The sequence below is a fragment of the Macrotis lagotis genome, chromosome 3 (genome assembly GCF_037893015.1).
Source record: "Macrotis lagotis isolate mMagLag1 chromosome 3, bilby.v1.9.chrom.fasta, whole genome shotgun sequence".
Classification (NCBI taxonomy): Eukaryota; Metazoa; Chordata; class Mammalia; order Peramelemorphia; family Peramelidae; genus Macrotis; species Macrotis lagotis.
This window is the reverse complement of record NC_133660.1, coordinates 22,892,762-22,915,059: the sequence shown is the minus strand read 5'-3', so window position 1 is coordinate 22,915,059 and position 22,298 is coordinate 22,892,762. Positions and strand designations below refer to the sequence as shown.

Sequence of the window (22,298 nt, the reverse complement as noted above, 5' to 3'; positions counted from 1 at the left end):
GGAAACAAAAGTTACTAAAATCAACTAAAGTCTTGTTTGCCTCAGTTTTCTCATCAATAAAAATGAGCTGGAGATGGAGATGGCAAACCACTCTAGTATCTTTTCCAAGAAACCCCAAGTGAGGTCATGAAGAATTGGACGTGACTGGACAAAATGATAATTGGGGTTAGATAATAGATGTCTGAATCTAGAATAATTATTTTAAAAGTCAACCAAGAACAACAGAGGAAAAATTGGGGAAAGAAATGATAGCAACCCCCCAAAATATGAAAGAATTAATAGCTTGGTAAAAGAGGCACCCAAAATACTGAAGAAAATAACTCTTTAAAAATCAGAATTAGAAAAGTGGAAGCTGATGACTCCATGAAATATCAAGAAACAATAAAACAAAATAAAAACTGGCAAAAAATGAAAATGTGAGATAACTCATCAGAAAAATGAAAGACCTGAAAAATAGATTGAGGAGAAATAATTTAAGAATTATCTATCTGAAAGACATAATAAGACGTAATTAAAAAAAACAAAGGAAAGAATACTACTGAGGAGATTGGGCATCAGGAAGGGAGGTCTTTAATGCTATCAGTTTGCATGCCTATTTCACTGTGTTCCTATCATTAGGCACTATTAAATAATATTCCAGTTCCAGATAACCAATTAATTTTTTGTTTGTTTTGCAAGGCAATGGGGTTAAGTGACTTGTCCAAGGTCACACAGCTACATAATTATTTAGTGTCTGAGGCCGCATTTGAATTCAGATCCTCCTGACTCCAGTGCTGGTGCTCTATTCGCTGCCCCCCAGATAACCAATTAACATCAATTAGATTTTTACAAAGGGTATGAACATTGAAAATATAGCCATCACAGAAGCACAAATAGTTCTTCTCCAACAACTTTCCCTTCTATCTGCTCAGTTTCTTAACTCAGACTTAACACAATCACTGATCCCACCTAGTTCATGTCCAAATAGGGTAGATGAGTCCCTCATTCAGCTACCAATAGATTGGGTTCTAAAGGTTACTCCCCAAGACCTCAGAGCTGAACTAGCTGCTAGCCCTAATCTGGACTCCACTCCTAGATGACTGCTCTCTTTAGCCAGGCCTCTGTTGTATGCACCTTGTCCTTTTAGCTTCCTGCAGGCTCTAAATGAGAGAGCACAGGTCCCCAGTTATAAGTATAAATACAAAATAAATATGCTGTGATTGTGGAAGATGGAAATGAATTGCATCTCGAAGATCAGCAAAGGTCTCATATAAGAGATGGAGGCACTTGATGGGAGCCTGGAATGGAGTTAGTTGTGCCAGGATTCAGAAGTGAGGAAGGAAAGTATTCTAGGAATGGGGGACAGTTGGTTGAAAAAAAGGGAGGGACAAGATGGAATATCATTTAAAAGGAAGAACAAGTGGAGTAGTCTGAGTTAGGTGTATAGTGCATGAAGGAGAGGGGATAGGCAATAAGACTGGAAAAAAGAGACTGGAGCCAGATTATTAGGGCTTTAAATCCTAGAGAGGAGTTGATAGTTTGTTCTAAAGGCACTAGGGGAGGCAATAAAGCAAGAAAAAAGATGCACTCTTGGAGTTTGAATTAGATGAAGAAATTGGAGAGGGAGTCTGGAATAAGGAAGAACAATTAGTGGGCTAACGGAATAAAAAGAGATAAGGGCTTGGACTAGGGTACTTCCTGTGTGAATGAGAGAGAATACGATTGATGGGAGAGATGTCAAAAAATGGCATCAAGGCTTGGCAACTGATCTAATGGGAGTGGGAGACAGTAAGGGATGAATGAGATTGAAGAATCTAGGATGAATCATAGTTTGACAATCTGGTGGTGCTTTTCAAAGAAATAGGGAAGTTTGGAAAAGGAGTAGTTTGGGGAGTAAAGATAAAGAATTTTGTTTTGGACATGTTGTCTTTGAGATGCCTACACTTCCTTCAGGTGGAGATAGATGCAGGCAGCTGGAAATACTGGACTGGATCCCAGAACAGATAAGAGGGCTGGATATATAGATTTGGGAATTATTGGCATAGAAATGATAATTGAATCCATGGAAAGTGATGAGATAACTAGAGAGAAGATGAATATCCACAGCAGTGTTAGGCTATATACATATATATACATGTATATATGTATATTCTTTCGTAGGGTAGAGTTCTAGAGCAGAATGTGACCTTAGAAGTCATCTAGTCTGAAATAGGGGAAGAGGAAGACCTAGAGGGGTTAAATGTATTGTCCAAAGCCACATGGGTGATAAGAGGCAGAGGCAAGGTTTAAAACAAGGTCTAGGGGCAGCTAGGTGGTGTAGTGGATAAAGCACCGGCCTTGGAGTCAGGAGTACCTGGGTTCAAATCCGGTCTCAGACACTTAATAATTACCTAGCTGTGTGGCCTTCGGCAAGCCACTTAACCTCATTTGCCTTGGAAAAACCTAAAAAACAAAACAAAACAAGGTCTAGTCAATCAGCCAACATTAAGTAATGATGATCAGTTAGGCACTGTGAAAATTTGTAAAAATACAAAAAAGGGAAGAACTGTCCTTGCCCTCAAGAAGACCCCATTCTAACAGGGAGACAAGAATAAATAACTAGGCCCATACATGACTTAGATAGAAGGGAACCTTAGAAGAGAGGGCACTAGTAGCTGCTAAGACCAGGAAAGGCATAGGTGAAATTTAAGCTGCTTCTTGCAGACAGCCCTGGATACCAGGGGCCAGAATATGAGGGTCAACCAGAGCAGAGGCACATTCAAGGAAATATCACAATCATGGATCATGGTTCCTAGATTCTAGGGAAGGGCCTGAAAGGTAAGAAGGCCATAAAGGGTGGAAAGGGACAAGTTGTGAAGAGTTTTCAAAGTCAAACCAAGGAAGGATTTTTATCAGCTTCTTTAGGATTTTAATCTCAGAGAATGTGAACTCTTTTGTCATTTGTCATTCAAACACAGACTGAGAGTGCTAAAAAAATTATCTCTTTCTCATTTCTTTAGATTTTGTCTGAGCCTCCATTTCCAAGCTGTTTCTGTCTGCTATTTGATCCTAGGAGGATAAAGAAATTTCTTTCAATTCTATGGCCCTCCCCTCAAGTCAATCATGGAGGTCCAAAAAATCACCAACCAGGATGAAACTGAGTTTCTGAGAGGAGATGAAAATCTGTATCCCTCCCAGGAAAGAAAACTCTAGCCTTTCCAATGGCTCTGAATCTGGTCATGCAAGGAACAAACACACACACATGTATTCTGTCCAGTAACTCAGGAGGCTGCCCATCTGACTGCATGTTGAGCAACATGTATTTTTCTTCCACATTCCTTTTACAGTGAGGATATTTAGATAGATCTCCCTCAAGACTATGGACTTCATACCTTGTAATGTTTTGGGACCTGATATAATTGGTGTATCAACTGTACCAACAAAGCCTCATTGGTATATCACGAGGCATCACCAGAGGCACAAAAGCTTTCCTAGATTCTACCAAAGTATAGAGATTTTGGGAAGAGTAACAAGAGGAAAAGGGTTCAAATTCCAACCTCTGTCACTATCCCCTGTGACTTTGGATAAGTTCCTCTTCCTCTCTGGGCTTCAATTCCCCAGTTGTAAGATAAGGTGATTGAATTAGAAGACTATTAAGGGCCCCCCAGATCTAAATCTATGATCCTTTGAGCATGGGCCAGGTGACAGCCAGGATCTGTTCTTCAAGACTCAATTTAAAATCCATCTCACTACATAGAGAGAGCTAAGAACATCAGAAGATGGTTAGGCAACGCCATTTTCCATGATAGCAAGCCACAACACTAAACAACACAGCTATATTTTTTAGAAGGGGCAGGGTATTTGAGGATGCTATAGCAGGGGTGGGCAGGAGAGGAATATTATGAATTATTTTATTCAAAAATTTTCATAAATATATAAATATGAATTCATAACTTCCTGATATGTTTTCCACCACTATTAGAAGTTAGCAGAACTGTCTAAAATGAAAATGATTTTAAAACTAGAAATACTAGAATGAGTGGATTGTCAGGAGCTACACATACTACTCCTGATTGTTTCCTCTTCTGCAAAATGGAGAGGGAAGGAGTGTGAAAGAGGAGAAAGAGTGTCAGATGGGCACAACTAATAGCCTCCAACTTCCAGAGTCCTTAGTTCTAAAAAATTAGTTTCAAATACCTAGAATGAGGTTTTAAAGATGCCTGTTTGATAGCTAAACAGTGCCATCATCTGGTCAAACACCTTTAATTTCCAGAAAGATTTCTATTAAAGCAAAATTTCCTTTTACTGTCCACAGAAGGAAAATATTAACTGTAATGATTTAGAGGGACTTTAAGGTTCACAAAGTACTATGAACCATATCTCATTCAAACTTTAAAATTGGAAGATTTATTATTATTATTATTATTATTATTATTATTATTATTATTATTATTATCTCTGTTTTAGAGATAAGGAAACTGAGGCAAAGTTAAATAACTTGCCCTGGATCAAACAGATAGTATAGTATCTGAGGTGGAATATGAATTCAGATCCTCCTAACTCCAGGTTCTGTTCTACTGTGCTAACAGTCAATTTAATTCTGACTCTGGCAATTAATTTGGTATGATGAAAGCACTTTTATATTTATAGTATGACCAGTTAAGTTTATTTTTTTTAAGGCACTTCATTTTAACTAATTGCTATCAAGTTGCCTTTTTTTATGACTCTTAGCCTCTTGGGGCATTTCTTACTTCTGTTCCATTCTAGGTGAGTCCAATAAATTAGTCTAGGGTGATTTGAGAAATTTCACTCAAACACTCCCATAAAAATTTTGGAAATCCAAGACACATATTTCTAGAGAATTTAGGATGCTTTATCCAGCAGAGAGTACTAACTGGGGTTAGGGACCCCTTTTGCAGGTCTCAAAGAAAAGAAAGAATAGTGAGATTTAACTATGTAAAAAGGGTCTCAGATTCTGAATGGCAACAAATTCTGCAGGAAATTGCCCCTCAGGTCTCTTCCATGTACTCTGGGATCTAATGACATTATCCTGGCTATTCCATCAAGAAGACACACCATCTCTGGACTCAGGGACTTCTCTCTAGCTGTTCCACTATGCCTGGAAAACTATCCCTTCTCATCTTTGCCTCCTGCCTTTATTCTTCCTACTTCAAGTCAATTCATTTCCTCTGAGATTACCACAGATTTACCCCATTTACATCTTTGCATTTTCTCTATTCCATTAGACTGTGAGCTCAGAGAAGGTGGGGAATGGGGATCTGGCAGGGGAAGGGAGGGGAAAACACATAAGCATTTATGGAGCAATGAGGTGGCACAGTGGATAAAACCCTAGCTCTGGAGTCAAGAGGACCTGAATTCAAATTTGACTTGACACTTACTGTGTGACCTAGGCAAGTCACTTAACCTCAATTGCCTTGCAAAAAAAAAAAAAGTAAATCATGTAAAAGAACTACTTGAAAGAGATAGTTGAGTGTCAGTGGACAAAACAATATGCTGGAGTTAGGAAACCTTGAACTTAAATCCAATTCCAGCTATTTACTACTTGTGTTATCCAGATCACGTCACTAGCTCTCTTAGCTTCAGTTTCCTTATCTATGAAATGGATATTATAATAGCATCTACCTTCCAGGGTTGTTGAGAAAATCAAATGAACTCAAAAATGTAAAATGCTTTGCAAATATTAATGTGCTATTATTATCTATATTACCATTAAATTATTATCTATATTATATTTCTTTTGAATAACTCCAAAAGGCAAAACTGCCACTAATGATAGCTCATGTTTATATGACCCTTCCATGTATCAGGCATTGTACCAAGAGTCAGAGAAATATTATTTCATTTGATCTTCATTGCAATCCTGGAGGATGTGTACTATTATTATACTAATTTTACAGTTGAATAAACTGAGGTAAACAGGTTTACATGATTTGCATAGGGTCACAGAGTAAGCATCTGAGTTGGATTTGAATTCAGATCTTCCTAAATCTAGGTCTAATGCTCTATTCACTATGCCACCAAGTCGCCTAGGAGTGATGGTAAAAAAATTATAGAGGCAAGTTTTGGTACAATACAAAACCAAGTGGCGTAGTGCTTAGAGTGCTAAATCTGTTGTCAGGAAGACTCTGAGTTGTAATCTAGCCTCAGACACTCACTAGCTACGTGACCCTAGGAAAGTTATTTAACCCAGTTGGCCTCTGTCCTGTCTGTAAAATAAGCTGCAGAAGCAAATGGAGAACCACAAGGGAAAAAAAAAACTGAGGTCATGAAGAGTCACTCATTGGAAATAAGAACCATCCAAAGATGAAATTAGGAAATGATAGATTTTTCATGTAGAGAAGACTTTGAGCAGAAGTTAGATGCTAGTATTTGGACTGGTGGGGACATCCCTATCCAGAAATGAATGAAATCAGATGGCCTCTGAGAGGCCCTCTTAACTTTCAAATATAATTCTGTGACTAAATAGCTGCTGAGGTCACTTTCTGACACATTCGACATAGAGTACTTAAAACTAGGCAGTTTTTATAAAGTTTTATAAGATTCACATCTTATAGACCATCAGAACATAAGATTGACTGCTATGGCCCCATTAGAATATTAGAATTCCAAGAGGAAGGGCAACAATATAGCCATACATGAGGCTAAGTGACTTACCCAGTCACATAGTTAATCAACTGGACTCTTAATTCAGATCTTTCTAACTACACTAGTTGTCCAATACTTTTTATCCTAGGGTCTCTTTCTGGTGGAAGTCTGTATATTCTTTCAATAAGTTTTCCCTAACAATTTCCCAAAAGATGTTTTCCAGGTTCTCATTTTGATCTAGGCTTTCGTGTAGTCCAATAATTCATAAATTATCTCTCCTGGATCCATTTTTCAGGTAGTTTTTCCTTAAAGGTATTTCATATTTTCAATTTTTTCAGCCTTTTTATCTTGTCTGATGTAATCTTGTAGTCTCATTAGCTTCTATTTGTCCAATTCTAATTTTTAAAGTTTTCTTCAGTTACCTTTTGTGTATCCCTTTCTAGTTGTATTCTTTTTCCAGTTGGTTATACTTACTTTTAAAGGAGTTGATTTCTTTGGTCAATTTTTCAGTTTTCTTGCACAATTCTTATCTTTTTTCCATTTTTCTTCTTCCTCTCAGCTTTGGTTTTTAAATTATTTTTTAAGCTTTTCTATCAGCTTTTGAATTTAAGTCCAATTCATATTCTTAGAACTTCTGTAATTTTTCACTGCTTTCTTCTGATATGGCATTATCATCTTTATCTATATAGTAACTTTCAATACTGAGCAATTTTAGTTTTGCTCATCCTTACTGTTTGAGCTCTGCTCCTGGGGTATAAGGAGTATAGATTCAAGTTTTTTATGCTGGGGCCTGATCCTTGGAGAGGTTAGTTTCCTCCTTCATGTCTAGGTTCTGCCTATGCAGTTGTTGGTTCCAATCCAATCCTGTCTTGTGTTTGGGGCCCTCCCTGATGTGCCTCCCCCCCATAGTTTTCAGGACCTAGACTGCCCTGTGCCAAAAAGCCTCTCACTGGCTTTCCAGCTCTCCTGCCTCCTGGGCTTTATTTCCCCCTTTCCCCCAAAGAGACTGAAGATCCTCTGCAATGTCTACAACTGAAAACTTCTTTGGGTTTTTTTTTTTTTTTTGGTAGGATTTGTAGCTTTAATGTCTGTGCAGAGGCTTCATTTAGCTCCAGGAGCATGCTAACTTCATACTACCATCTGCCCAATGTTTTTAAATGAATTTGAATTTCATTAATCACATCTCCATAAAGTTGTATATGTGTGTGTACACAAAATATGTAGTCTACAGGAGAAATGTCTGCATCTTATTTTGAGCAAAGTTTGATTTTTATGAGAAGTAAAAAAAAAGATTAAAATGATATCTGGTACACATAATAATTCCAATTCAGACCTAAGGCTATATCAGAAGCCCTTCCTCTTAAAATTCTTGATCCAAATAGGAGTCATGGATAGTCAACCTGACCTGTCTTGCCACTGAACTCCAATGACTCTGGAGGAGTGAGGCTGATGATTTTTCCAACCGGTCCTCACTTGGACTCAATTCACTGGTAAGTCAAGTCATCCTGCTGATGTCACCCATCCTTTTTAAGAACAAAGAACGACAACAGTAATCACATGATTTTAATAATCAGCTGGTGTCTTTGAAAGAGAAATGATTTGGGGTCAGCAGTCCTAAATTCAAATTCTGGCTCAGCCATTTACTTCCTCCATATGTGACTTTGGGCAAATCATTTCAACATTCTGCAGCTGTTTCCTGCTTTAGAAAATGATGGGCTTAGGAAAGGTGAGCTTTAAGGTCGATGGCTGTTCTAATTCCTAGGAGATTTTTACTATGTTTGGAAAAGGTCAAGATCTTTGATATGAAATGGTCAGCAAGTCATTCAACTATAATTAGGCACCCGTCCCTGACGTCAGAGAGCTCTTAGTCATGGAAATGGTCTAAACCTATTTGTCCGCTGCTCCCCACAAGATAAGCCAAAGGTACTTTCAAGGGCACAAAACATTGTTTTAATTTTTTAAAAGGCCTTTGCTCATGTCAGTTTATTAGAAGGTGCATGGCCCGTGGTGAACCCGCTAGGTGGTGGCACCGGCCCGACAGGGTGCGAATCTGAGCCTGCCTCAGTTTCCTCATCTGTAAAACAAGCTGGAAGAGGAAATGGCGAACGCCTCCAGGGTCTCTGCGAGAAAACTCCTGATGGGACCTCACCCTGGAGAGTCGGTGCACGGTCTTCCATCGGTCCGTCAGGGGTGGGGAGGGTCCAGCGGGTACCTGGAGGCCTCGGGTCTTTTAAGTCTCTTTACAAACTAGGAGGGGAGGGGACAAACAGAGGGGGAGGGGGGCAGGGTCCACTCGTGTACGTGGAGGTCTTAAGTCCCTTTACAAAGTGTAGGGGGAGACAAGAGAGAGGAGGAGGAACTGGGAAGGGGGGAGGGGGCAGGGTCACCAGGGTACCTGGAGGCTTTGGGGGGGGGGTGGAGAGGGGAGGGGCAGGTCCAGCCTGTACCTGGAGGCTTTACCGGCCTCTAGCACACACAGAGTCAACAGACATGTCTAAAGCGCTGGCGCGTGCCAGGTGCCCTCAGGAGGCGCTTCTTGGGTGACTGCGCCCCGCAATTATGCACGCCCGGGCCTCAGTTTCCCCATCGGGCGGGCACCCGGGACAAGGGGCTTCTTAGCCTTCCCCGTCCACGCAATCGGAAGGATTGCGCCTGCGCAACGTCCCAGGCTAGAGGCGGGGGGGTGGTGAAACGCCTAGGGAGGGGTTGCGCCTGCGCCGTGAAACGGCGGCGTCCTTCCGCCCACAACAATCGAAGGTCGAAAGACCGGCGGGAAGCGGCCGACCCGCAGAATGTCCCGTTGCGCCTGCGCGAGGGTTGGGGCCGCCGCGGAAGGCGAGCTACCGAGCCCCGGGGGCGCGTGCGCAGAGTGAGAACTCCGCGGCGGACGGAAGTGCGCGTGCTTCGAGGCGGAGCCCCGCCCCGTTCCGCGCTCGCGCAGGCGCGCGCGCGCGGTGACGTTCCCGGCGCGGTTGTTTTTGAAAGCCGCGGCGGAGTTGTGGGAAGGGAAGCTCGGCCTCCCGCGGCTCCGTGGCGACCGTGACCGCGGCCATGGAGCAGCAGCTCACCCGGGACCAGGGCATCACCCTGCGCGGCAGCGCCGAAATCGTCGCCGAGTTCTTCTGTGAGTGCCGCCCTCCCCCTTCCCAGGGGCCAACGCGGCCTCAGTTTCCCCGCCTGTCACGGTCCGGGCGGCAGAGGCCGGGGTGGACATCCGGGACCTCGCGGGCCGCCCCGGGGCAGGAGGCCCCGCCCCCAGCTCCGCTCCCCTGAGCCACGCGGGATGCCGCCGTTGGCAAGGAGGGGCCTTCCCCAGCGCGGCTTACCGAGCCGGAAACTGAGGCAAGCGGGGTGGGGCGACCGGGGCCCCGCCCCTCACACCCGGGGAAACCGAGGCACGCGGCACAGGGAGGCAGTGCGCGCGTTGTCTCGTGGTGGGAAACGAATGACTCCTTCAACTCAGCCTCAGAGGAGCGGCATTTCCAACTAACCGAGCAACTGTACTAGGCCCAATTTGGGGCTGCCATTTTATTTTATTTTTATTCTTATTTTTTTATTTGTTTTATTTTATTCTCTTTTTTTTTACTTATCTTATTTTATATCTTGTTTTATTTATTTTATTTTATTTTTGCAGAGGAAAAGGAAACAAGCTGATGTCAAACTCCTAGTAGCTCATCCATCCTTGGTGGATGTGGATGAGCTCTCATCAGCCTGGGCCAAAAGGCCCACTTGGGTGCTGCCTCCTGGTACCGGATCCATCAACCATCAGAGTGCACCCCACGTGTACCCCCTTTGACTCGTATGGGAAACCTCTGAGTGCCAACCTAGTGCTGAATTTTCTTTTTTTGTTGTTGTTTTTTTTTTTTTTAGTTTTTACAAGGCAGCGGGGTTAAGTGGCTTACCCAAGGCCACACAGCTAGGTAATTATTAAGTGTCTGAGGTAGGATTTGAACTCAGGTCCTCTTGACTCCAGGGCCAAGGCTCCTCCTAGGCATCCAGGCACTGTATGAGGGATGCCTTTTGTTTTAAGTGAATTTAAAATCTGTAAATATAGAAGATAATAAGTATTTGCTACTTCTATTTTTCATTATTTCAGTATTGTTTTGAAATAGAACCGTGAGAAAATTGGCATTTTTATGGTCATACCTCTAAGCAGAATATTAACACCATAAATGTTTACTGACCATAAAAATCAAAGTAGGAGTGGTGGGTTTGCATTTAGTATAAAAATCTTATTTTTAGCTGTGGGTTTCTTTTATAGTAAATTGAACTTAAGTTGAAGCATTTTTCTGACCTTAAAATAACCAACACATTCCTATTCTTTTTACTTTCAGCATTTGGCATCAACAGTATCTTATATCAGCGAGGGATATACCCATCTGAAACCTTTACTCGGGTACAGAAATATGGACTGACTTTGCTTGTAACAACCGATCCTGATCTCATAAAATATTTGAATAATGTGGTGGACCAGCTGAAAGGTATTTGAGCTGATATAAATGGTTTTGTCTATTTCCAATCCTTGCCAAAAGATATGTAGGAATATCTAGGTTCTTAGTCCCAAAGATCCTGTACTTTCAGTCCTTAACATACTATTTGAAATTTTGATGGCAAAAGAGAAATCATGTGTCTGGTTAGTCAAGAAATATTTATTAATTTCTACTAGTGTGCTAGGGCTGTCTTGTGCTAAGCACTAGGGGGCTAAAGAAAGATAAGACTGTCCTTGTTCTCAAAAGGCTCAAGGTAGTGGAAGACCAACAACTATGTATAAACAAGCTATAGTATTGAAAATGATTGTTTGAAATAAGAAGTAAACTGAAGACAAAATTACTGGGCCATCTACAAAGCTAGTACTTGCATATTAAAACGAGTCACCTGACTCCTCAAAGGTCAGAAAGTGATTAACATGATTTTTATAATAAACAACTTATTTTGATCATAATTCATTTGGACAAGGCAGGTCACCTGACTAGTCGGTTCTTCTAAATTTTCTTTATCCAATACAGATGTCCTTTTCTTCAGGTTGTCCCTTTTTTAACCAGAAGTATACTGGGAAAAAGAAACTTGTGGTCACTGGTTAGCAGTCCCCACCATCTTCCTTAGCTTACTCCATTATTCAAGTTAGACTCTAGCTGAAGAAAAAGAAAAAGGTCTTAACCAGACCAACCTTTCTACCAGAAAGGGGAACTTGGCCTTTGGTCAACTCGACTTTCTGCTAGAAAGGGAGTCTTAGCCTTTTGAAAAACTTTATAATCTTATGATTATTTAATCCTTTTCAAGTATCTGCTACTAAATGATAAAAAATATTTTCAATCTATTTACTAAATTTATAGGTAACTTAGACTTAAGAGACTATAAATCTGACTTAGTTTAAAACTAGTTCTTCATAAAGAAGGAAACTTAATTTTATAATGAAACAAAAAGTCAAAGTAATCAAAAAGAGATTTATTTTTCAGTACTTAGATTAAATTGAAAATAAGCAAAAGAGAGAAGGCAGGAGAATTAAGGGGGATCTGGAAAGGTCTTCTTTAGAAAGTGGGAGATACAGGAGTGTCTTAGAGGAATAGCACGGAGACCAGTGCCATTGAATAGTTGGGCACATGCTGGGGGAGGGAGGTTTCAGGTGGTGATGACTGTAATTTGTTCTTCATTCTCAAAGAAGACCATGACATCAGGGAAGTGATTCCTTGACAAGCAATGAATTGGATTTGAGGGGGAGAAGCTATGCTAAAACATCAGCTTCACTTTCTCCTCCAGAGCTATCTGAGTCCAGTGGCCATATAGGAGTCAGGATGGCTGGAGATGGCCCTGGATGTGAGGCAGTCAAGGTTAGGTGACTTGCTCAATCTCACAACTAGTAGCTGTCAAGTGTCTAAGACCAGATTTGAACTTGACTCTTCCTGACTCCAGAGCTGGTGCTCTATCTACTGCACTACTTACCACCTAGACTGAAAGAAGGGGTAGGGAGTGATGGTAACAGAACCAGGATTTTAATTTTGATCCTGTAAGTGCTAGGGAGCCATTGGAGTGTACTGAACATGGTTAGAGGCTGTCCTTCAGGAAGATCACTTTATCAGCTGAGGAGAGCATGGATTGGAGTGGACATTGACCTGAGGCAAACACACCTTTCACCCCACCAGCAGCTACTGCGGTGATCAGGGATGGGGAGAGAAGGGGGCACAGCTGAGAGATGTTGCAGAGGGGAATAGGCGGGCCTTGGCACCAGCTGAGATATGAGGGTGTGTGTGTGAGAGAGAGAAAGAAACACAAAGAATCCGGAATAACCCCTGAGGTTGTGAACCCGAGGCACTAGGAGCTAACTTCCATAGTCCTGAGGAAGTTAGCCAGAGGGAGTATGTCTAAAATTGACTTAATTATAATGAGCAAGAGGTGATTAGGTAGCACAGTAAAGAGAGCTGGAGACAAGAAGACCTGTGTTTGAATAGTGCCTCAGATAAGTGACCCCAAGCCTATCATTTAATTTCTGGCAGCCTGTTTCTTCATCCATAAAATGAAGATAATAAAATAGCAACTCCTTCACAGAAAGCTAATTAGTGAACTGAGAAAAATGCTTTGCAAGCCTTAAGGTATTATATAAGTAACAGCTGTTAATACCATTAAGAGTATTCATTGGGATGTATTTTTTATTTTCTAGCTTTAGGATTTTGTAATCATGATCACTGAGAATTCAGGGAAATTAAAAATATAAAATTCCCCAAGCCCCATATTGTTGTGAGGTGGTATGAGAGAATGGGAATGATGAGGTCATCCTGGAGTGGATGGATATACCCCCTTCAAGAAGAGTGGCAGAGATGATTTGATCTTGCTTCCAGCACTGGGGGTTATTTGGGGAGAGTCCATCTCCTATTCAGAAAGGCAGGACCGCAATGGGGACCTTAGGGACCTTATCTGGGGGAGGGGGGTGGCATTGAGTCTTTTGGTGAGGGGACTTTAGACTATGTGACCAGAGTAATGGAAGAGACTTGGGTACATTGCTTTTCTTTAAACTTGCTTATTAGTGTTTCAGAAACAGAAATCTATCTATTATCGGTCCTTCTTTAAGCCTGAAGAATGTGAGCCCATGTCCCTGCATTTTCTACTCCTCTTTTTTAAAAAGAAGTAATAGAAAGAAGTCAGATCAACAGACATTGCTAAGTACCTAATTTCTGTGCCAGGCTTTCTTCAATGAGTACATCCTAGGTATCCTGGAAAGGCCAAAGTCCTTGCTCTCAAGGTGCTCACCATCTAATGGAGGAGACAACGATGTTCAAATAAAGTCTATTCGGAATACAGTATAGATCATTAACAGAGGAAGGCATTGCCTTTAAAGGGGCCTTGGGAAAGGTTTCTGGTGAGACTGAAAGGAATCCAAGAGGCCGAGGCGAAAAGCGAAAGGGTATCAGGCATTCGGCCAACCTGAGAGAAGGGCAGAGCTGAACCATGGAAGATCTCACTGAAGACCAGCCAGGAGGTGAGGGGCACTGGTGTCAGAAATAGGAAGGGTCCTGCCAGGGTGTAAAGGGGTTAAATTATCACAAGAGAAAAACATTTTTAAAAGTTATTAAACAACAAAAATTATCACAGAGAGGATTTCCTATTTGATCCTGGAATTAAGAAAAACACTAGATTATTGAATTTTGAGAGCTATGGAGGACTTGAGGCAGGAGACCGTCAGAATAATCCAGGTATGAGGTGATGAGGGCCAGCATTGGCTGGGGCAGGGGCAGAGGAGAAAGGGGCATGAATACAAGAAATATGATGAAGCTTGGGTCAACAGAACATGGCAACTGAATGGATATAGAGTTAAAAGAATAAGAAATTGGGGGGGAGGGGGCACCCTGGTTTTGATCCTCAGTGACTGGTGATAGTGTTGCTCTCCAGAGTATCAGGTACTTGAAAAGAGGAAGGAGAGGGTTGGGGGTGGGGGGGGCAAGAATGAGTTTAGTTTTGAACGAATTAAGTTTAAGATGTTCAATAGGAGTTTAGATATCTGAAACTGGAATTCATGAGAGAAATTTGGGGTTGAATAAAGAGATTTAAGAATCATCTGCATGTGATGACAATTGAATCTATAGGATTTGATGAGATCACCAAGTGAAATTGTTTTGAGAAGAGAGTGAGAAACAGCAGAGAAGACCTGGGACTGGACCCAAGGATACCCACAGATATCAAATATGACTTGGAAGAAGATTGAAGAGAGCAGACAGTGGAGGAGCTGTCAGCCAAATAGGAAGCAGGATTCAGAAACCTAGAAGAAAGGATCAAGAAGAGGGTGATAACTAATGTCACAGAGGGAGAATGAAGTCAAAAAGGCTGGGGATTGAGAATAGACCAGAGGATTTGGCAAATAGGAGATCGTTAGCACTTTAGAGTATTAAGAGATGAGTTGGAAGCTGGATTGTAGAGTCATGAAGAGAGCAAAGAAAGACTGGATTTAGAATCAGAAGATCTGGTTTGGAATCCTATGACTTTGGATGACAGATAGTTACAAACCGATTAATAACAACTCCTTCCTTTTCTGTAGTGTTTTTTTTTTAGATATTTAAAATACATTTTCTTAGTTACCTTTCTTTTCTATCCCAGACTTTTATTCTTAGATTCAGGACCTTTGTATTTAGTCCTTCTTTAATCCCTCTATCCCTCTTGGAATTACAACTTTTAAGGTGCCTGTTTTCAGTTCCCTCTTCACTTTTTGTTATTACCTTGTAGATTATGGCCCCAGTTTTCTTTTTTCCATTTGTACCTTACCCATAGAAATACCAATTCCTGTAGGTGATAGAGAAAATATTCCTCCACAGGATTGTGCATTTCAGTGTTAACCTTTGCACTCCCTTTGGTCATTTTTTTCCCCCATTTGCTTCAAGTTTTCTTTCTCAGTTCATGCCCTCCCCCTCAGGTGATAAGATTGGTTACGGTTTATTGCCTTAAAATATTGCCATAACTTCTGTTAGCAGCAGACAAAACCAGACAATTTGTCATGTTGCAGACTGGTTGTACAGTTGTTCTGTTCAGAAATTGGTGGTGGTGATTTCGAATATTGAAAGTAATGAAGTCCTTGAACGGTGGCAGTTTGATATTGAATGTGACAAGACCGCAAAAGAAGACAGGTAAGTATTCGTTTATTTTTATTTAAATTCACTTTTTCCATTATATCCTCGAATGGAACACTTACATGGTAATAGCATTTGTTTTGTGTGAAACTCTTTTTGAGACTTAGTCTCCTTTTGCCTCAGCTAGAAATGTTCAGTGCAGGAGGTTAATCTTGGCCCTGCCTGGGGTCCCCAGCTGCCAGAGACTGCTTCCCATCTTAGTGTGGAGCCCCAGTGGACTTTAGTCCTCCTGCAGCACAGAGCTCCCAGACTCAAACAATCCAGCAGCCTCAGTCTCCCCAAGTAGCAGGGATTCAAGCAGCATAACCCCAGACCTGAGAAATACTCCTTCTTAACATAGTTGAACTTTATGAAAAGTAACAAGGTTAACTTCTAAATTTTATTAAGCAATTATTTGCAATATTTTAAGAAGATAGAATCCAAACATAGTTTTTGCCAGTGGAAGTGAGGTAGAATAGTGAATGGGAGGGAGGGGGGCCTACCCTCCATGACCCTAGGCCCAGCACTTAACCCACTGAGTGCCTCAGACCATTTACCTCCTAAAATAATTCCAGGGATAGCTGCTAGTTTCCTAATCTGATGATGTCACAAGTGCAAACCTCAAAGCAGAAATCAAGCTCATAACCACAATCAGGAATGGAGGTATGTGGCCAGATCTGAAAAAATAGAAACGAATAAAGAGACTGGATTTGGGGAGGTGGTCATGAGGACTACTACCTTTTTTGTTTGCTCATTTTTTCAGTTGTGGCTAGCTCTTCATGACCGCATTTGAGGTGTTTTTGGCAGAGATACTGGAGTGGTTTGCCATTCCTTCTCCAGCATATTTTACAGATGAGGAAATTGAGATAAACAGGATGAAATGACTTATCCAGGATTTCACAGCTCAGAAGTGTCTAAGGCCAGATTTGAACTCGGAAAGATAAGTCTTCCTGCTCCAGATCTAGCTACCCCAATGAGTAACTTATTTTTAATGAAATCAATGTCAAGTCATTATCTCCTTCATATTTCATTCTTTGTATCCCTAGAACCCAGTTCATTAACTTGCACATAACGGTCGTTTGTTGGATTATCCAAAATATCCACATAAAGAAACTAGAATTGTAATGTTGAACTTTAAGAAATTACTCTGATATGGCAAGTTGAGTCTCTTAACTGTACAATTTGAAACAGTGGGGGTGTGATCTGAAGACTTTTGTTTTTGGAAGTGGACTTCCTCAGTTTTTCTCAGGATTAACTAATAGAGCTAGCCTGTTTATTCTTTTATCCATCCATACCTTTTTATTCCTACCAGATGTTTGCTTGATTTTATAATGATCTTAGAAGATCATTTCTAGTTTTCATTCATTCAAAATCATGAACTAATATATTTTGTTTCCTTTGTAGTACACCAAGAGAAAAATCAGTGAAATCTATCCAAGATGAAATTCGTTCAGTGATCCGACAAATTACAGCTACCGTGACATTTCTGCCATTATTAGAAGCAGCTTGTAAGTATTTGGTATAACCTTGTTGGCTCTGACCACATTTGAATAATTCTGGGTTTGGTTCCCACCCTTTGGAACCTTCTGCTTGACTTGAATAATCCCTTGAATATGATTTAGGGAATTTTACAGATTTGTGGTCATGTAATTATTTGACCAGTAGCTGTGAAGTCTGTTAGCATGATGGATGAATTCCCACTTATAAAAGGACCTGGATAAATCTTAGAGCTAGTTAAGAGATGATAAAACCATGAATAGAATTCAAGGCCTCCTATTCTTGAAAGCATGGTGTCCATTGGAAAGAACTTCTCACCAACTCTATTATTTTCCTCCTGATTCAGGTGCATTTGATCTACTCATTTACACAGACAAAGAACTTGTAGTCCCTGAAAAATGGGAAGAATCTGGGCCACAGTTTATTGCCAATTCTGAAGAGGTTTGCCTTCGGTCCTTTACTACTACCATCCACAAAGTAAATAGCATGGTGGCCTACAAAATTCCTGTCAGCGAATGAAGGGCAAGGGGAGGAAAATAATGTATATGTGATTCTCAAATCAAATTTCCCTATTTATTAAATAGAGTTGAGGCATTCGTTTCATTGATTAAACTTTAAGTGGGCAAACGAATACTCCATTGCGCTGGGCATAATTATACCACTTTCTGTGCATACTTGATAGGACTGACATCATGGATTAGAGAGGATTCACTTTCTCCTAATTTTATTGTGTTTTTGGCTAAAGTAGATAAGCACAGAAACACAGTTCAACATTGCTCAGTAGATGGAAGAAGATACTCAGGGCTGAGTGCTAACTCAGCATAGCTGGTGTTCAGCCTGTGTTTTATTCATAGCTTAAGTAAAACTTTTAGTAAGGAGGTAATGAATGTACCAAATGAGGGAGAAATATTAGGATTCTTTGTTTTTAAATTTTTATTTGTTCCTGGGGGTAGCTAAAAAAGATTTTGATAATATGAATGAATCCAACAGATATGACGACTAATTCATTTTGTCCCAGAATATCACTTCTTTGAGTCTGAAATATTTTTATTATCAGGATCTGTAAAAGCTGTACTGACAGTATTTTAGATTTTTCTGTTCTTATTTGAGAGAACAAAATTCTGGTTTTTAAAAAATGTCTTTTTATATGTTGTGCTATAATCAAGCCTTAAATAACTGTATAATTTTGAAATAAAGTTAATTTTGTGGCTTTAGTTTGTGTCCATTATAACCAGTAACTAAATTTTATGTCCTAAATATGTAAACTCTTAAATTTAACAATGTATTCCAAGACTGGAATAGTGGAAAGAACTGAATTTAGAGTCAGAAAATTTTGCTTCTGCTACTTTACTGCTTGATTATCTAATGGAAATTCCCCACATTGTTAGGATCTGAGAAAGGGCTGAATTACATGATTTCAAAGTTCCCTTGTAGCTTTAAACTCTTAAGATTTTGTGGTGGTGGCCACATTAAGGTCAATTTGGATCTTTTTTCTTTGTCTCCTTGGTATTAGTATTCCTTCAATATCTAGGTGGCAACTCTGGAGTTCAAGGATGTGCGACCGTGAACAAGTAATGTAATTTCTCTTGGCCTCAGTTTCCCATCCACTTTCTACTTTAACTCTATAATCCTATGAACAATTAGTTTACTAGGGGTAGCTAGTGGATAGAATACCAGCCCTGGAGTCAGGAGGACCTGAGTTCAAATACGGCCGCAGACATTTAATAACCCTACCTGTATGACTTTGGGCAAATCACTTAACCCCATTGCCTTGCAAAAACAAAAATAATGAGTTTACTAGAAAGCATTTATCTATTTAACATATTATCTACTTAACATAAAATAGATTTTTGCATAAAAGTGGGTAAATAAGTTTGATAATTCTTCCTAACAGTTGTCTTTGCTTGAGGTTAAAGTGTCTTGCTGAAGTTTCCAACTCAGAGCAATCTCTTGGCAGCCCTAGCTAGGCTATTCTCCTTTTCACTCCTGTTCTCTGCAATGTTTTCTTTTTCCTGCACCTACCTATACAACCAAGACACACTCTCAAGAGCCTTCCTTTTATTCCAGTCTTGAATCATCCCCTTTACTCCTTACTGCACAATTTAGCATTCAATATAATGAGTCAGTAAGCTCCCATGATCCGGACACTGTAAAGCCCTGGGGATACAAAGAAAGGCAAAAGAAAACACAAGCCCCTCTCTTATAGAAATATGCAGACTAATGGAGATTATATGCAAACAACTATGTCCAATTAAGCTATAAACAGAATAAATAATCATGGAGCAAAGAAACTAGAATTCAGAGGAATTGGGAAAGACTTCAAGAGGAAGATGAGATTTGAGTTGGGACTTGAAGAAAGCCAGGGAAGTCAAGAGACTGACTTATAGGCCCAGGGTAGAGACAGAAATGAGGTCTGGAGCTTAGAGAGGGGGTCTTGTTCATGGAGCAGTCAGGATCTCTGTCACTGAGTCAATGTGTGGGAGGAAGGAGGGAGAGGGCTCAGTTGTGGAAGGTTTTTTGGTTTTGTTTTGTTTTTTAGGTTTTTGCAAGGCAAATGGGGTTAAGTGGCTTGCCCAAGGCCACACAGCTAGGTAATTATTGAGTGTCTGAGACTGGATTTGAACACAGGATTTGAACCCAGGTACTCGAGACTCCAAGGCAGGTGCTTTATGCACTACGCCACCTAGCCGCCCTGTGAAAGGTTTTGAATGCCAGAGCATTGTATATATAACCCTAACCTTTATTGAGTAAAGGGATGACATGGTCAAACTTGTATTTTAAAAGTTATTTGGGGGCTGAATGGAGGATGGATTGGGGTGGAGAGGGACTTGAGGCAGATAGATTCATCTATGGGATGATAATGTCAGAGGAGAGAGACTGTATTCAAGAGATGCTGCAAAAGTACAAAATCAATTTCTCTAGAGCATCCAACTCAATATGTCTCAAGCAAGTCTGAAAGTAGTTAGGGCTGCATAAGCAGATCTGAGAATTATCACTGTAGAAACATTGATTAAATCCATGGAAAGTCAAGACCCATGAAAAACAGAAAAGACTGTTGGAAAGGATTTTGACTAATAGGGCAGATCTGGGGACTAGGAATTGAAGAGAAGCCAAGACAGACTGAACTTCTGTAAGCTAATTGTCTAAAGTGGAATCAGCCATGGTTTAAAATGTATAAAAACGTTGAATATTCAAAGTCACTACTTAAAAAGTCATTCTTCAATAAGTAAATGTTCAGAGGATATTGTAAATCAATTAGAGTCTCAAAATGTAGCTACATTGGAAACAGAAAATTGGCAAAACACAAGAGAGTGATAATCAGAACTGAAACCTGCCCTGAGAATATAGATAAGAATGAATATTAAGATTACTCTTTTGGATTAAACAAGATAGAGACAATCCTAAAAAAATTTGGACACATTACACAGAATTGAAAAGCTTTTGCACAAATAAATTAGTATTAGAAGAAAAGGCTCCAAATCAATACTCTGGTCTACTTGTTTTACAAATGTTTACTTTTGTCTTCCACAATTTACACCATCTTGGGAATTTCTTTTAAATGACCTAAGAGAGAATTTGAATTTCATTGTTCATCCTTAATTCATCTTGGGTTCTCTGGAAGGTTTAAGAGAAAGGAGAGGTTGGGGAACCTGTGTGGGTACAACCTCATAAATAAGAAAGAGTGGTTCAAATTTGGACTGCCACTCTACCGGTCGCTGCTGCCATTCTTCTCAGGGCTCTTCTACCAATTCTCCACACTTCTACAACCCTCCTCCCTCCCCTCTACTTTTGGTAGTCTCTCCTCATTAGAATGGAAACTAGGGACTAGGGACTGACTTTTTTAATTGTAATGGTATTCCCTGTTAACACAGTTCCTGGCAACATAGGAAGCATTTAATATTTGTCTTCTAACTTGACTAGTAGACCGGAAGGACTTTGGGCAAATCCCTTCGCTTCTTTGTCAGTCAACTTTATATTTAATAAGCATCTACTAATATGTATTGTACTAAACAGCAGGAATGCAATAAAAGACAAAAGATTGTCCCTGCTTTCAAGGAGCTCACAATCTAAAGAGCTTCTGCTCCTCAATATTTATATATAAAATGAAAAGACTGAACTAGTTTCTATAGTCTTCTCTAGCTCTTAAGTCTATGATCCTAAATCCTCCATTCTTTTTTATTGATAGAGGGAATTCCCACGTGAGCTCCACTATGTCACTTACCTCCTACATTGAAAAAGATGATATCAGGACAATATGAAGGATTAATGAAGTATAGTTTATTTCATTTTTTAACTTTCTATTATCACTTCATCTTGAAAGTTTTCAACGAGTTGTTATATTCTTGTTATATTGACAACAATAAAATAATAGTATATGTTTTAGATAAGTTTATCTGGAGGACATTTCAATTATATGTATATTATATATATATATATAAAACCTTAGTAACAATCCCACCTTATTCTCCTGCATTGCCTTTATTTTCCACCAGAGGTCACCAGTGTTGCATTTTTAAAATTATGATACTTGAATTATTTGTTCAAGAGGCACAACCTATAGGGGTTTTTTGTTTTTTAGCATTTTGCAAGGCAAATGGAGTTAAGTGGCTTGCCCAAGTCCACACAGCTAGGTAATTATTAAGAGGCCAGATTTGAACTCAGGTACTCCGGACTCCAGCGTCAGTGCTCTATCCACTGCGCCACCTAGCCGCCCCTTAACCTATGGTTTTTAGTCTCTATCAATTTTTACATTACAATTTAGGCTCCATGATTTATTACATTATATTTTATCCATCGCTTCCATTTTGTATTTAATATTATATTATTGATAGAAGTTAATTTCCCAGTTAGATTGTTAATAGAACCATTGTATTGAAAGAGTTCTGCATTTGGCATCAGAAGATCTGGGTTCAAACCATTTCTTTATTACCTGTGTGACCCACCCAAGGTATCTCTGAGCCTCAGCTTTCTCCTCTGTAAACTGATTACACTAGATGAGCTCTAAGGTTCCTTTCTGTTATACCTTTTTGCTATTATGACTCAAGTAATCTCCACCCCAGGCAAAGAATACCATGCCAAACCTTAGTTTCTTGACTAAGGGAATGGTTGAGGAGATTGTGGAAAATAAGGAATATCTCAGGGTTAGCC

General features: G+C 40.1%; 1 protein-coding gene across 1 annotated transcript; it reads left to right on the top strand.

Moving 5' to 3' along the window:
* Nucleotides 1-9,503: 9,503 nt before the first annotated feature.
* Nucleotides 9,504-18,345, top strand: MAD2L1 (mitotic arrest deficient 2 like 1). Its single transcript, XM_074228328.1, has 5 exons — nt 9,504-9,688; nt 10,899-11,045; nt 15,551-15,671; nt 17,058-17,161; nt 17,497-18,345. Exons 1-5 carry the CDS (start codon nt 9,616-9,618, stop codon nt 17,667-17,669), a joined length of 618 nt encoding a protein of 205 aa, XP_074084429.1. The 5' UTR covers nt 9,504-9,615; the 3' UTR covers nt 17,670-18,345.
* The last annotated feature ends 3,953 nt before the right edge of the window (nt 18,346-22,298 follow it).

What these genes read in the sequence shown, in the direction of transcription:
- MAD2L1 (XM_074228328.1), top strand. Translation starts at nt 9,616, where the DNA reads ATGGAGCAGCAGCTCACCCGGGACCAGGGCATCACCCTGCGCGGCAGC. An exon ending in AATCGTCGCCGAGTTCTTCT is followed by an intron (nt 9,689 to 10,898) that starts GTGAGTGCCGCC and finishes TTTTACTTTCAG; the next exon opens with CATTTGGCATCAACAGTATC. An exon ending in TGTGGTGGACCAGCTGAAAG is followed by an intron (nt 11,046 to 15,550) that starts GTATTTGAGCTG and finishes GTCATGTTGCAG; the next exon opens with ACTGGTTGTACAGTTGTTCT.